At 41.9% G+C, this 14,721-nt stretch overlaps 1 protein-coding gene across 1 annotated transcript in view; it reads right to left on the bottom strand.

The window, feature by feature from the left end:
- The window catches only part of UBN2 (ubinuclein 2), a 52,275-nt gene extending 38,769 nt beyond the window's left edge, over positions 1-13,506 (bottom strand). Inside the window, exons 1-3 of the mRNA XM_085048044.1 lie at positions 13,013-13,506; positions 8,791-8,883; positions 3,044-3,145 (exon numbers count right to left, since the gene is read on the bottom strand). Of these exons, the coding sequence (XP_084904170.1) occupies positions 3,044-3,145; positions 8,791-8,883; positions 13,013-13,432 (615 nt within the window). The 5' untranslated portion in view covers positions 13,433-13,506. The remainder of the gene's footprint in view (positions 1-3,043; positions 3,146-8,790; positions 8,884-13,012) is intronic.
- Between the last annotated feature and the right edge of the window lie 1,215 nt (positions 13,507-14,721).

Here is a 14,721-nt window from a genome sequence, read left to right as displayed (position 1 = left end):
CTTTTTCTACATTCATCTACTAGCAATGGGGGAAGTCTGGTTTGGATATCCAAGCCTTGGTACCTCTGAGAAGGAGAAAACAGCACACGTTTTCATTAACACCGTGTATTACTTTAAACTCTCTCTTCTTTGTTACATTGCAGAAAGCTCAGAGAACACTGTGTTCCCTTGCAATCTCTATATAAAGCTTACATTGCCAGGAAGGTATTCAACCAACCAACCAAATAATCAGAGGTCATCACAAGAGCAAGTAACCAGCCTGGTCTGGCTGGACACACACGCGCTTGAAGGAATAACAGAGTGGGTGAAAAATGCTACAAGAATTCCATTCCACAAAAAACATCGTTCTGGATAGCTCACACTACAGCAAAACCTATTTTCAACATCAAAGCAGTGGAAACACTGAGGAGAGACAGCTTTCTTTGCAGGTTATGGACATTTTGTATAGGTTCATTAAGATAAGCAAAGATTAGCACTTGCCATCAGCCTAACTCCTATACAGCCGTCAGAAACAATAGTATGATCTTGATTTACCTTTTTTTACTGGAATTATCACAATCTACTGACTACAGTCAAAATGCTCAACTCAAAAATAGCTACTCAAGTAGATTTCCTGCTTGCCTGTAAATGCATTTACCTCAAAATATTTTAGAAGGAAAGTATCTCTAAAGCTATGGAATAAATCTGTTTCAGTGCCAAAGAGCTCAGTGTTTCTTTCACAACTGTGACAAGAAAAAGGACTAAAATTCTGAGGAAGCTTTCAACTATTTTTTTTCCTGGGACAGAGACAAGCTAATCCTGGAGAAATTTTTAAAGAGGCACTCACATACACTTTTCACCTTTGTGCCCAAAACATTATAGCTTTTTGTGTGTAAGAAAGTGTGTCTTCTAAAAAGAAGCAAGTCCAGGCTGGGCCTGGCTCTGACACATCTCAGGGTACACAGCAATTTCATAACTGGCCACACAGAAGATGAGCAAGCCAGACAGGCAGATTTTCTTTCTGAATATTCCTCTTGTATCCAAGATGGAATTAGAGGTTTTGTTGAACTTTAGCTCCTACATTACGGGACCCTTAAGCTCTGCACCAGCACCTTACACTGCAGCTGGCATTTTTTTTTTTTCTTTTCTATATAAAAATGGGAATAAAAGCAAAACAGAGATGGCCTCTCGCTAGTCTATATCCATAACAGACACAAGGCATAATGATTTGTTGAGGAGAGCAATCTTTAGAGAATACACCATTCTCCCCAACAACTTCCACAGCCAGCACATGATGCAACCATCTGGTTCTCGAACAACTGCCTTTTGTACATTCTGCAAGGACTCTGGCAAGAGATAGAAGTAAATGCTCCTGAAAATCTACCAGATCTGCTGCTGGTAACACCACCAGCACTAGAAGGAGGCACAGGATGTTAAGTATTAATATACCAGTGATTGTTAAACCTTGCTAGACTCTTTGACAAAGACCTGTGCTGTGAGTACTGCAAGTGCTCTGAATCTCCTATCAGATCTGTGACAGGTCACAGTAAATCCAGGAAAACCAAGCTAGAATTTGGGTTTGGTATCAAAATTTCAAAAGCTAAGGTGATGAACTTGAACAACAGTGAGAAACCAGGTAAACCTATAGGCTAAAGTGGTTTCTCAGCAAAAATGAAGCACATGTGTTCCTACCAAGCTGAAGACCAGAATCTGACCTTTGGAAAAGACATTCAAAGGCTTAGGCACCCAATATTGTTCCAGCAGCACAACCAAAAGTTGTGGGATAATGATGGGGCAGTTAAATATTGGCAGGTTCAAGTAAAATTTTCATCTAGACCATGAAAAATGACAAATACAAGTTACAATAAGCACCTTACAACAAACTCACTCTTCACACAACTTCAGACCTCCTTCAAAAACTATCAACGCACACAGATCAGCTCAGCTTGCTATACAAGGTGGTTAGCTGCTGAACTTTTGCTCAAAAAGGTGTCAGTTCAGCAGATACTTTCTGAGCTCTTCACACAGGTCATAGGATCTTTCATTGCAGCATCTACATGCTAGAAAATGCACAGCTCAGGGATTAGAGCTCTTTACCGTCAAGTTTTAGAATTTAAATGGAGGCTTGACATAACATATGCTAAGCAATGCACTTATGTGCTTTTCTTATTCTTTTCTCACAACTCCTTTTCATAATCTTTCCTCTCCCACTCAGAATTCTACCTCCCTCCTCCTCACAACAGATCATTGCTGCTTCGTCCAGTGTCACTCAGCACTGGAGGAAATCAAAGGCTGGCAAGTGACAGCTCTTATTTGTGGGTTTTGTTTTGTTTTTTTTCACTTGACTAAACTGTACACCTACTTCTTTCTGACATTCAATAAAGAATAATTATAGGAGGTCTCTGAGCTTTTAGATCTACTCTTTGGTAAGCTTTTTCCTCATTTTCATAATTTCACAGATCATCTCTAAGAGAATTTCAAATGCCCCCTTATAAACCTTTCAATATCCCTGACACTGCCTGCACCAAACGAATACCTTTTTCTTTTACCTCGAGATGTGTTTTCACTTCAGAAAAATATTCAGACAAAGTAAGCCATAATGCCCTGCTGTTTAACCTATGTTGTCTCAAATTTTTTACGCATATTCAGTCAATGTTTAGAATAACCATTCTAGTCTCACTGGTTTTTAAGAGCAGAATAGCTTCCTGATCTAATGCAGGAAATCTAATGCCAGTAACCCACTAATAATCCAGAGAGCTAGGAAAAGAAACTAAACATAGCCAGTGTAGTTTCAGTCAACAGTAAATGAAGAGCACAGACAAAAGTATTTTAATTTCTAAAGCCAGAAATTGTTGGATCTAGGAATGGCTTAATTCTTCAGCACATCATGATATCCTGAATAAGACTACAAATAAAGTAATTCATTGGCCTCCCAAAGTAATATGCCCTTTGTATTTACATCAGTTACAGACAGGTACAAAGCATTTTCCCTTACCTTTCTTCTCTGTTGAAAAGATAAAGCAATGTCTCATGATTTCTTGCTGCTTTGATGAGGCTTACTTACCGCTTCAGAATTATCAATGAAAGGGTCTGTTTCATCGTAGCCGTAACCGATATCGATTAGATCCTGCAGGCGATCTTTCCGATGTTTGTGGGGCTTTCCACCCTGGAAACAAAGCAACTGTTACATCCTTTAGGAAACATGGAAGCAATGGGAGGAATAGTCAGTCTAGGAATTAGCAGTTTTCCTTTCTTGAATGCTTCTTTGAAGATGGTCTAGATGACTATCGAAAACTTCCAAACAGGGATGCATTTTGGCAAACATGCCTCACCAGAATCATCCCTGAAAGGCAGTTACTAACTACCTGTTTTCTGCAAGGCCAAGTTCCTCCTCAAAATTCCTACTTAGAATGTTTCCCTGTCCTATGATTTTAAAGCACAGCGATTGGACTGCTGGCGATAGAAGGTCTGGGATAATTTAGAAAGTGTTATGTTTTTCAGTATGTTACAAAGTCATTACAAGGGAAAACACTGATAGCCCAGCTTTCAGTAAAGTGTTTCCCTACACAAGACGGATTAATTCTCTATAGCACACAAAGTTGTTTTAAAACATAAAATGTTACTTGAGTATTAAAGCCAGAAGTTGCATCACAAATTATCAATGAGTTCACTTACCTCCAGGAGACAGCAAAATTAATTTTAATCTGTAAGTATTTTTTTCATAGGGAAATTTCATAGTTAAATCAAATCAAGTAAAAGTTCACAGCCAGCTCAGATACTCAGGAAATCTAAACTTAAATTTACACAAAAACCTGCTTAGGATCTAAGGCATAAAGTTTTCTAGCTCCCATGTGTTGTCAAAATCATCAATAACAGTCTTAAAAGATAAAATTCTCAAAAGAATACTGCCTTCATTAAAATGGTAACTTCTGTGAATTCAAGACTTGCTCCTGAAACTTCTCTGCTTGCACTCTACAGCTCTGAGCATTCGTAGAGCAAGTGAGTCTTTCTAGCTGTGACATCCAAAAATCACAGCCTTCTTGGTGCTATGAGAATGCAGACACTCTTCAGAGGAAGTTTCACCCTTGCTCTTTTATGAGAAGTGTAAGCATCTGAACAACTCCATTTTAACAACATTTTGAGAGAATTCAAGTTCGTAACAAAGTAAAGCATGTGCTCTTGCAGGCAAACAGGCACCTCTCACATACAGTTAAATAAATAAATGCAGTAGTCCTAGGAGAAAAACCTCAAAAGTGAGTTCTGCTTTTAATTCATGCTTCCAAGCTACATTCCAAGCTAAGTATTCCTATCAGTCCTATCATCTCCTAGAGTCACTCATCTAGAAAAACATCTGAATGACTGCACATTTCCAAAACATACAGCACTTTTTTTAAAAATAAGTTTGTATGAGGTGGATGAGAGAAGGAAAAAAAAGTTAGAAAATGGCAGCACTTAAGAATTCTGATTAACACCCGTGCAAAAGCTTATATAATTCATAATTCTAACTTAAGTGCCAGCAGGCTAAGATTGCTTCATAAACCATACTTCACCTGTACTGATTTCACTAATGTGTAATGCAATCCACCTCTGTACTACATATCTTGCTAAGCCCAAGAAGCTATCAACATCCTTGTTTGTGAGTCTAAAATCCTTTTGCAGCAATGGTTATCATATAATTCTATGATTTCAGTATAATAGAAGGGCAATTAAAAAAAACCTTAAAATTTCCAATACATTCTGGCTGCCTGACAGAAAATCAGATATGGAACAAAGACAGTAAAAAAAAAAAAAGTCTTATAAGAGCTGAATGAGCAAAAGCAGTCTTAAAAGAGTACCTGTATTCAGTCATATGAAAATACCTGACCCACTGTGTGTATAGTTAAGAGGTTTTCCTTCAGGCCTGGCTTTACCCAGCTATGTTTAGGAACTGTGCTGATAGTTCACATGATAATGATGTCAAGGATGCAAAACTACAGCAGAAGAACTGAAGGGATTATCTGTGTCAGTGTCTACTATGCAGCACTCCAGGGGAGTTCTACCACTGAAGCTCCAACCTTTATGCCCCAGAACATAAGCAGCTCTAACACTAGAGCAAATTAAGATGTCTAGCTCCTGAAGTTGCATCCAATAAAGCCAAAGATAACTTCAAGATATTTATTAACTGTGGCATGTAATCTTAGGTTTAAACAACCTTTGCCCAACAGGACTAGAAGGTGAGTGAAAAATACAATGCCAATACCTAAAGAATCTTGGAAGGGCCACAGCAGAGTCTATAACCAGTAAACTTGGTCTTGATATTGCATAAGTTAATAAAAGCTATAAACAACAGAACCAGCAGGCATAAGAATATGCAGAGCAGGAAGGAATTTTGGTAGAAAAAAGTATTTCAAATGCTTTAAAAAAGGTCCAAAGATCTTTAATGACAAAACACTGTCATGAGATAAGGAAGGTCCACTGAAATTGATGTCTGAGCTACAATTTTGGCCAAGAAAGTGCTCAGTTCCATTATCATGGAACATGCATTATTCACTTTTAGAAGCAACAGAGAGGATAAAGAGTTGGGGATGGGTAGGGGTCTAAGATGACAAACTACTGAGGAAAGTAAAGGAAAAATGACAACTGAAGAATCACTCAAAGATCTCACCGTTGCTCTGAATTTAGTATGATAAATAGGCAGCTGAATTTGATATCAATAAAGCAAGGTAATTCAGCAAAGTAAGTACAGTATAAGCAAGAAAAAAAATACAGCATGCTCCCAATTTGTTACACTGCTCAGGAACCACTGGAGCTGTTATGCACAGTTCTGACATCTGCTTAATCAAGAATGGTCAAAAAAGTACAAATTGGGACTTTAAAAAAAAAAGGAACAGAGAACCAAACCAGAAGTCATCATTATAACACTGACAAATCAGGGCATCATACCATTAATATCCTTTCATTTAAAAAAAGAAATTAGAACAAAAAAGGGAACAGCAAGCCAACAAGGATGTTTAAAGGTAAAAAAGACTACATCCACACAATAGCAATGTTAAGACACTACAGCTGGATAACAAAAGGGCTGGATTTAGATGATAACATCAAAATCACATGCAATAGGCAGAAGAACTGGAAGTATTTCACTGTTTCTTACAATACAAAAAACTGCAGCACCATGTGAACTCATCAGGTATCAAACAAAGTGTGTTTTTATGTGATAATCATCATGGTACTCCAGTGCTGTGGAACACAGAAATCCAGTAATGATCTGGCAGATCTCTCGCAGAAAGCTATAAAAAGACTAAACATGTAACCTTTGTCTTTGAGAGAAATTAAGACACAGACTGCCAGACAGGCACAGTGAAGTAACATCAATGCACACTTGCTCTATTATACTTTCAAGTATGAGATTCCACTACTGTCCATTAGACTATGCTATCCCTATCCATTAGATGGACCTTTGTCTTGACCCAAGAAAAACTCTTACACATGTACACTATTGTCCAAGGTTCAGTACCATGTGTTCACAGCAATGTTTGATTTTATGTAGAGAATAGCAATCAAAACAATGAAAATGGGAACCCTTCAGAGCTGATCTTTTATGCTGGTGTTTAATATGTGCAGCAATTCCAGGAAAGTTCTGAATAATCAAGTAAACAAATGGTACATTATGTATCTTGCTTTACAAAAGTGCATTTATTCATAGGCTTCTCTTAGTATCTGCAAAATACATCAAATAGTGTACTGATTTCATTATGAGTACAGGAATTCATCTGAAAAGAAGTAAAAAGTCTTCAAGGCAGACTGTTCCTCATGCATCATATTTTCCAGAAGTACTACCACACGTTATGATTAAAAACATTGACTCCATTTCAAACAGATATAGGTAAGTAATACCTAATTAGTTGAGGAGGATACAGTACTTCCTGCAAACCTCAAAAAAACCCTCTCTTTTTTTCCTCATACAAGCAATGATTACTTTTACACTAAAGCACCGTTAAAGAGTGTCATGGTTTAACTCCAGCTAACAAGAGTATCCTGCAGCTGCTCACTCACTTAAGGAAAATGGGATCCCTATTCTAGCTGAAGCTAAGGAACAAACGTCACACCACAAGAGGCAGAAAATGGCTGGATGCTGTCAGAACATGAGCAATTGTACAGAACATGAGAGATCAGTGTACAGAGATGCAATTCCTCTGAGCACGGATGGCAAGTAGAGACTGATGGTTCTTATATTGGAAGAGAAAGGACAGGGAGTATGTAACACAAGGAATCTTAATCCCTCATCACCCTTCATGCTTAGTGGTTCTAACCTAGTAAGTGGTTCTTGATATAGAGGACATTCCCTTTCATGGGGTTGGAAGGGACATAAGGCAAGTCAGAGAATGAAAGGGAAGGAATCAGAAGTGCAAGCAGTAATCAAGATGAGAATGCACCATGAATTTAAACTGTTGAAAATTGTAATTTTTTGTTACCTACTACTTTCAAATGGTTAAAGCATCTATCTGCCCCTTTCTGTGACTACTGAACATTGAACTCCACTTTTCTAAAGTCTAACATGTTTTGTCCATAAATGTACATGTTTAGCTTTGAAGTATGCATAAACACATATGTAAAATTAGATTGCTTCCACTACCACTCCTTCCTACATATACTGCTTTACATGCTCACATTGACTTTCATCTACTGTAATTAAGCAACTTGTTTCAAACCTTATAAAATCCTTAACTTGTATCGTGGAAATGAGTTTTCTAAAAAAGTACAGTTGAAACACTTTTCTCTCACATTCAAAGAATTATTTATCATTCAAATTAAAAGCAGACAGTATTCTGGAACAGCCTTCCTAATTCACTGGGCATATTGGATTCTCTCAGTCTCTCCCAAAGATAAGAATGATTTTTTTTCAGTTTAATGGTTGATTTTGTTATGTATCACAGCTAACAGGCCTTGAAATAGTAATTACTTCTACAGAATATATAGACGGGGCACTTAAAAAAAAATCTGCCTTTGCCAGAAAAAAAAAAACAAACAAATAAGTCTGACGAGGAAGATTTTAATATGTGTATTAATAGCAAAGGATACAAATGACTGCTCTTGTCTCCCTTCTTTATTATTGAGGTGTTCTATTAGTAATCCAGAATATCAACATGCCTCAGCACGATGATGAGCTCTGATTGCCAGCTCAGACTTAATCATCCAACCCTACCCATATGAATTCTTAAAGACCTGTTTGGGTGCGGTTTTTGTCAACATTTTCTGATTTCTACCTTCATTTACTGGTGAAAGCTTTTTTATGTTACTGTCTAGTGGTGTTCAAGTCATTCACACTACACTTTCAGGAGCCAGTAGAGTATCTTGAGGCAGCTGGCAGCTACAAGACATTCATCAAGTGATGACTTACTATTTAACAAGTAGTTTCCTATGGAAACATTCCTAACTAGTCATGAATTCATCAAGATCCATCAGTATTTAGCCCAAACAGAAGAGCTGTTCAATAGTGCACAACAGCATTACATAAAAATTCTTTCCTCCAGCACAGTACAGAGCATGAATATTGACCTGCATCTATTACCAAGTTGTATTTATATACGAAGCTTTTCCAAGAATAGCTTCACAAGCTATAACATCTATAGACAAATCTATTTAGCAGACTTGTCTGATAAGCTTGTGGCAGCTTCAAGGTACTTAAATGAAACACAGTGAGACAGTCATCTCTGAAATGTACAGAAGTCATTTGACACTACATTAGCAACCTTATTCAGAAAAAAACCCCACCAGCATTATTTGTTATCACTATTAAATATTTGTATATTTTAACAAAGTGCAGTAACTCACGTATTTTGCCTCGAACTTCTTGGCAAGCATTTCTACTTCATGTCGCTCACGTTGTTCGTCATTAAATGGATCCTCCAAATGAACTGATTTCTTCTGAAAAACACAGAAGTTACACATTCATTCCATAAGAAATACAGAACAGAGTGCATCTCAAAAACCTATTAAATGTCAGAAAACAATACTCTGATGACTAAGTCAAAATTTATGCTTTATCTCTAAAAATTACTTTGACCATTGAACTATCATCCAGCTACTTTTCTTCAGATGAGAACAATACCAGAAGAGTTAAGAGAAATACTCAGATTTGTGTTTTCCCAAGCATTCCACTACAACCTCAACTGAAAGTGTAAGCATGAGAGAGAATTATGGCAATTTGAGGTTAGAAAGAACTCCCTCTAAATACAACTCCTTTTCACCTCTGCTTCCACTGGTGCCTCTAACGGGTGTTATGATCCTTCTATATGCAACAGACAAGATGTACTTGGTATGCTAACCAGCAGGGAAGCAGCCAGAAGACTAAAAAGCTCGGTAAATTATAACCATAATTAATGTAACTTTTATCTAAAGAAAAAAATTACAGCGCAAGAGTTAATTTCAGTAATCATAACTGTGTCAGCCACAAGAGGGATTTAATATTCCAGCTATACAAATAAGCAGGGAGTACCCCCCTCATTTTCCTTTTTTTTTTCCAGAAAGAGGTTTTCACTGAGACAAGGTCAATGAACAGGGTATACATAGTGCTTTTGTTTTTTTTTTAATAAATGATGGCAGAAAAACAGGGCTGCCTCCTTCAAATCAGAGTTCACAAAAATACAGTAATTGCTGGAAGGAGAAGGTACCAGGATGCTAGAACATGGTGCAATGGAGTTCAATTTTGCAGAACTTTATGGATGGCAACTAATTTTACTGCACACGGACAATTCGCCAATGAATGAATGAAGATTTATGAAGAACAAAAATCACTAAGTTCAGGACAGCAAGACCCTTCCTCCACAGTATGAAAAGTATGAAAAGTATTGACTACATGGTGACCAAACTAGCTCAATAGTCTCAGGACCAATGTAATAAGGAAGGTGAGCTAAGCAAAACTGCAACCACCACATAATTATAATATATTTCCCAGACTGAGTATTTAGAGAAAAAATTAATAGAGGCTATAGTTAGTCCTGAAACATAAATTAAAGCCACATACTTGTTTCCTGCAGGCATAATTAAATATAAAATACTGCTCAATTCATGAAACACCATTTTCTCTACTTTCAGCTGGGAAAAGCTATTCCACATCTTCTGCTAGGCATATGTGACCTTTTTCTAACTGTGAAGTGAGACAAGATTGAGCCTAAAGACCAAGTAAAACTTAAGTGTTGCCTTGCCTCTCTCCATCAAACACTCAAAGCTGCAGCTGGCTATCAATTTCATTAGTTAAGCACTACTGCAAACTCAAATTCAAGCAAATTTTAGTTTTGACTGTTTCTAAGGGACGGATGACTCTCAGACTAAGACATCACTACTTCAGCACCTTTGGAGCCTGTTTGACAGAAGCCAACTTGAGCTTCTGGCTCATCCACTTCAACTTAGGTTTTATGCACCAAGCCTCAGTTACCCCAACAGAATTGGGAGCACACTTTCACTTCCACCAGTTTAAGAGGCAAATAAGCCCTTCAGCCACACTAACTTACTACTCACATGCAGAACTTTATGTAATTCCTCCCAAAAGATGAACTCTACAAACTACCCTATCAAAGGATGTTCTGTTTATCAAGGCAACGAAGGACAAGGACAACACAAGTTTTTAAAATAAACATTTCCACTAGCTTCTCATTCAGCATAGGAACCCAAATTTGGAATTAAAAAAAGAAAAGTTGCACTGTCAAATCAGTTTTGGGATTCTCTATAATTATATAACTATTATTATCATGGCCTATTAAAGCCATATTTAAAGTTATTCCAGTTCACCAGTCCTTGCCTTCCCAGAACCGCCTTCCTTTGGAGAACATTTCTTGGTTGCTGCAGTTCCAAGAATACTGCAAGACAGAAAGACAAGCTTCTGACTTTGTAATGTTAAACTTTAATGGGAAATGTTATAAAAAAAGTTGAGCAACTTCTTATTAGGGAGGAGTCAACAATAGCTTCCAGAAAATCAAATCAATCTTCACCCTACAAAAAGTTTGCATAGCAAAAATAAAGTATCTGAACTGTAAATTTTAAACTGAAACATTACTAAAACAACAAATTTTGAAATCTAAAACTCCACTTAAAACCACAATATTAACTGCCAATTAGTTACTACCTACTTTGAAAAAGCAAATCTCAAGATTTTAAACCTTCCCTAATATTAGAGTAGCTTTTCCAGGTTCTACCATATAGCAAGCAAGAAATTAAACTGACAGGCCATGTTTATTCATGCCTAAGTCCAGAATCACTTTAAAAGAATCATAATTTATGACAGCGTTTTACATAGTAAATCAGCTGATTGTTCCTCAGCCCAGTAACAGAAGGGTCATTATGATCCGTTCATTTTAATTTGGACTCTACAGAACTGAAAAATATACAAAGTTTCTTATAAAGCTTTTCTATCCCTAGCTCTACCTTAAAAGCCATCTCTGATCCCAATTGTACCACAATCCCCTAAATCAATGCTCTCCCACCCCCAGAAGACATGGAATTTGCATCAGAACTACATCAGAAAGAGCCATTTTTCCCTGATTATATGATTAAGATACTGGCAACCTACAGAATAAAAGGCAGTTATGGAAACAGGAACTGCCAAAGGGAAAAGTGATCCTCCAAGTACTGAACCACTTCTAAACACTAACACAATTTTCACCTTCATAGAACTGCTCAAAAAGATTGCACTTCAGAGAGCAGTGAGATTATGCTACACTAATTCTGAGGAGTCATAACTGGCACTGTTTGCCCACAACAGCTGTAGGACAGGATGAACAGAAGGAACCTTTTAACTTGCATGACAAGATCTCAGAGGGATTAAAATCAGTCACTGATTTTTCTGTCTTCCACATTTGAACACCATCCAGTGTGTACATGCCTCCTACTGCAGAAAAAGTGAGCAGCCTGCTAAGTATAATTACAGCCTCGTCATCGCCTAGAAACACTCTGGTTCATAAGAAAAGTTTCAACTATATTAGAGTTTGTGCTGGATGTAAAAATCCCATGGCAGTATCAGTAGCGGTATTTGATACTTGCTTTTATCACCAGATCTACCACAACCTTCTTAGTAGTAGGTGCTTACGTGCCCTCTGCCTTTTCCAGTAAGAATCAAGCTTTCTCTAAAACTGTACTGCAATCAAGAGAAGCCACAACTATTTAAATCAAGTGCAACTTCACTAGTATCCTCAACTAGGAATGAGCAGCTCAAGTGTAACCAGCTTAGGAACATGCTTCTCCTTCCTACTTGGAACACGGGGCCCTGTTGATTGGCTAATGCTGCTTGCTTCCTGAAGTTCTCTGCAGGAGCTTTGTCCTTAAAAACCAAAGCAGTTCAAGTACCAAACATTTTCTGCTTGGGAGGAACAGGGAAAGGAAGAGCACTTCGGGATTTTTCTTGAATGAAGTTCTCAACACTTACAGGTGTGGTTACCGGTTCAACATTAATTCTCATTTATCCCTGTCCCCTCCAAGACTACAGAAACTTCTCTCCAAGTCTGCTAATGCTCAACTTCACTGCTTCTCAAGGCTTATAGCAGAGCCGGGCTAATAACTCTTTCTTTATCTGCACACAGCCTAGGGACAACCCGGAATACAGACCAGCGTGGTCAGAGTTTCGTCCAGCTGCAGGTAAAAAGCTCCCAGGCAGGGAGGATGCAACACACAGCTCCCCGGGCAGGGAAGAGGAGGGGCGGGGAGGTGAGCCGGGGTAAGCGGGACACAAGGCAGTGGCGCTCCCCGCCTCAGCCCGCAGCAAAGGCCAGGAGCCTTCGGCCAGCTCAGGGACAAGTGGGAAGCCTCCCCTTCCCCCCACGGGCACAGGCGCAGCCTCAGCACCAGGAGGAGCCCACAGCGCCGGCGAGGCTGCCGGACTTCCCTCCAGGACACCGCCCCTCCCGCCGTGCCGGGACCACCCCCGAGCAGCACGGGGTAACCGATAACGCTATCGGCAAGCCTGGGGCCGCCGGCAGTCGGGTGGAGGAGGAGGAGGAGGAAGCGCGGCGGGGCCCGAGCCGGCGGGAAGAGAGGGAAGGGAGGGGAAGGGGAGGTCCCGTACCCGCGAGTCCCCGCACAGCAGCAGCTCCGGGTAGCTGAACTCCACGCAGCCCTCCTCGGTGGGGTCCTTCAGCACCACCTCCAGGCGGACCGTCTGGCGGAGCGGGAGCGCCTCCCGCGGCGGCGGCGGCTCCTGCCGCCCGCTCTGGCGCGGCGGCGGCGGCAGCGGCGGCGGCTCGGGCCGGGGGGGCTCCCGCTGCGGCGGCTGCTCGGGCCGGCCGGGGTCGCGGGGCGGCTCTGGGCGGGCGGTACTGTCGCCGGGCGGTTCGTGCGGCGGCGGCTCCGGCGGCGGCGCCTCGCGGCCCGCCGGAGGTGGCTCCGGGTCGCGGCCCGCCGGCTCCCGCTCCAGCGCCGGGCTCTCGCCCTCGCGGCGCCGCACGGGTGACAAGCTAATGAACGGCACCCGGCGCGGCTCCGCCATCCTCCGCCGGCCCCCCCCTCCCCCCCGCCCGCCGTCCGCCGGCCCCCGCCTCACGCGTTCGGTGACACCGCTCTCCGCGCTCCCTCCCACCGGCGCCGGCTCCTCCCTCTCCCTCCTCCCCGCTCCGCCGCCCGGTCGGAGCTGCCCCCTACGTTCTCCTCACCGCCCCCGCCATCTTGGCGCCCCCCCACATAAATAGAGCAGCCCCGCAGCCCGCGCAGGCGCAGCCGGGCCCGCGTCGCCGCTGTTATTGCTCAGCTTCCCCCGGACGTCAGCGCGGTCGCCGCCGCCCACACGCCGCGGGCGCCGGGCCCGCCCCCGGTTGCCGGGGCGATGCGCACGCCGGGCCCGCTGCCGCCCGCGTTTGTCCTCCCGGGGCGGCGCGGGGAGGCTGCGGCGGCTGCGGGCTTGCCGAGGGGAAGGTCCGCTGAGGGAAGGTCCGCTGAGGTCCCTTGAAGCCGGCGGCAGTGGGTCAGTCACCGGAAAAACGCCGCCCGTGCAGGGAGAGCGGCCGTTCCCAGCCTGAACGGCGCGGACGCACCGTGTCTCGGTGGCATCAGCCCACGCTGAGCGGAGCAGCTGAGGACATCGGGGTTTGACCAAACCGTGCCGTACGGGGTTGATGGCAGCTCGTTCCTACAGAGCAGCAGCCCCGGGTGCCGGTGTGCCCGCGGGGGACAGGGCGCTCGTTCGGCGGCCGTGCCAGGTCTGTGGGGAGCAGCTGCGGGTGGGTGGGAAAGAGCTGTTCGACAGAGAGAGAGAGGGAGCAACGCAAGGAAGGCAGGGTTTGAGCAGCAGCGAGACTTGCCTCATGAGCAGGAGCTGCCTGCAAATACTGCAAGTGTTTCAGTCTGTCACCACCTACTTTGACAGACTGATGGCTGGTATTTCCAGATGGAGATATGCCACCAAGGCAATGCGAAGTTTCAGGAAGCTTATGAACATCATGAACATTGTATCTTCCAGCGTCAGTGGAGCAGAGAAGAAGACATTACCATTTTTTGGGCTTTTTTTTTAGCCTCAGAAATATTAGGTAGGAGTGGGCTTATTCTTTTAAGAAAATGTACTCATACAAAGCAAAAATTTTACATCTGTGTATCATTTTAGATAATTATAACAGACTATTCTGTGCATCACATTACTCCACTTTTCAAATTGCATGCATCACTGTGCTTGATGTTTTCCTCTCATTGCATAGGAAGTCTTTTGAGTTGACTTCTTAATTTCATCTAGACTCCAGAGAAGATGCATGACACTAGAACAATGTCACTGAAAGTTACAACGTCACT

The sequence above is a fragment of the Lichenostomus cassidix genome, chromosome 1Aa (genome assembly GCF_008360975.1).
Source record: "Lichenostomus cassidix isolate B80296 chromosome 1Aa, HeHo_3.0, whole genome shotgun sequence".
Lineage (NCBI taxonomy): Eukaryota > Metazoa > Chordata > Aves > Passeriformes > Meliphagidae > Lichenostomus > Lichenostomus cassidix.
Note: the sequence above shows the minus strand (reverse complement) of the source record. Positions and strands in the feature narration are given on the sequence as shown.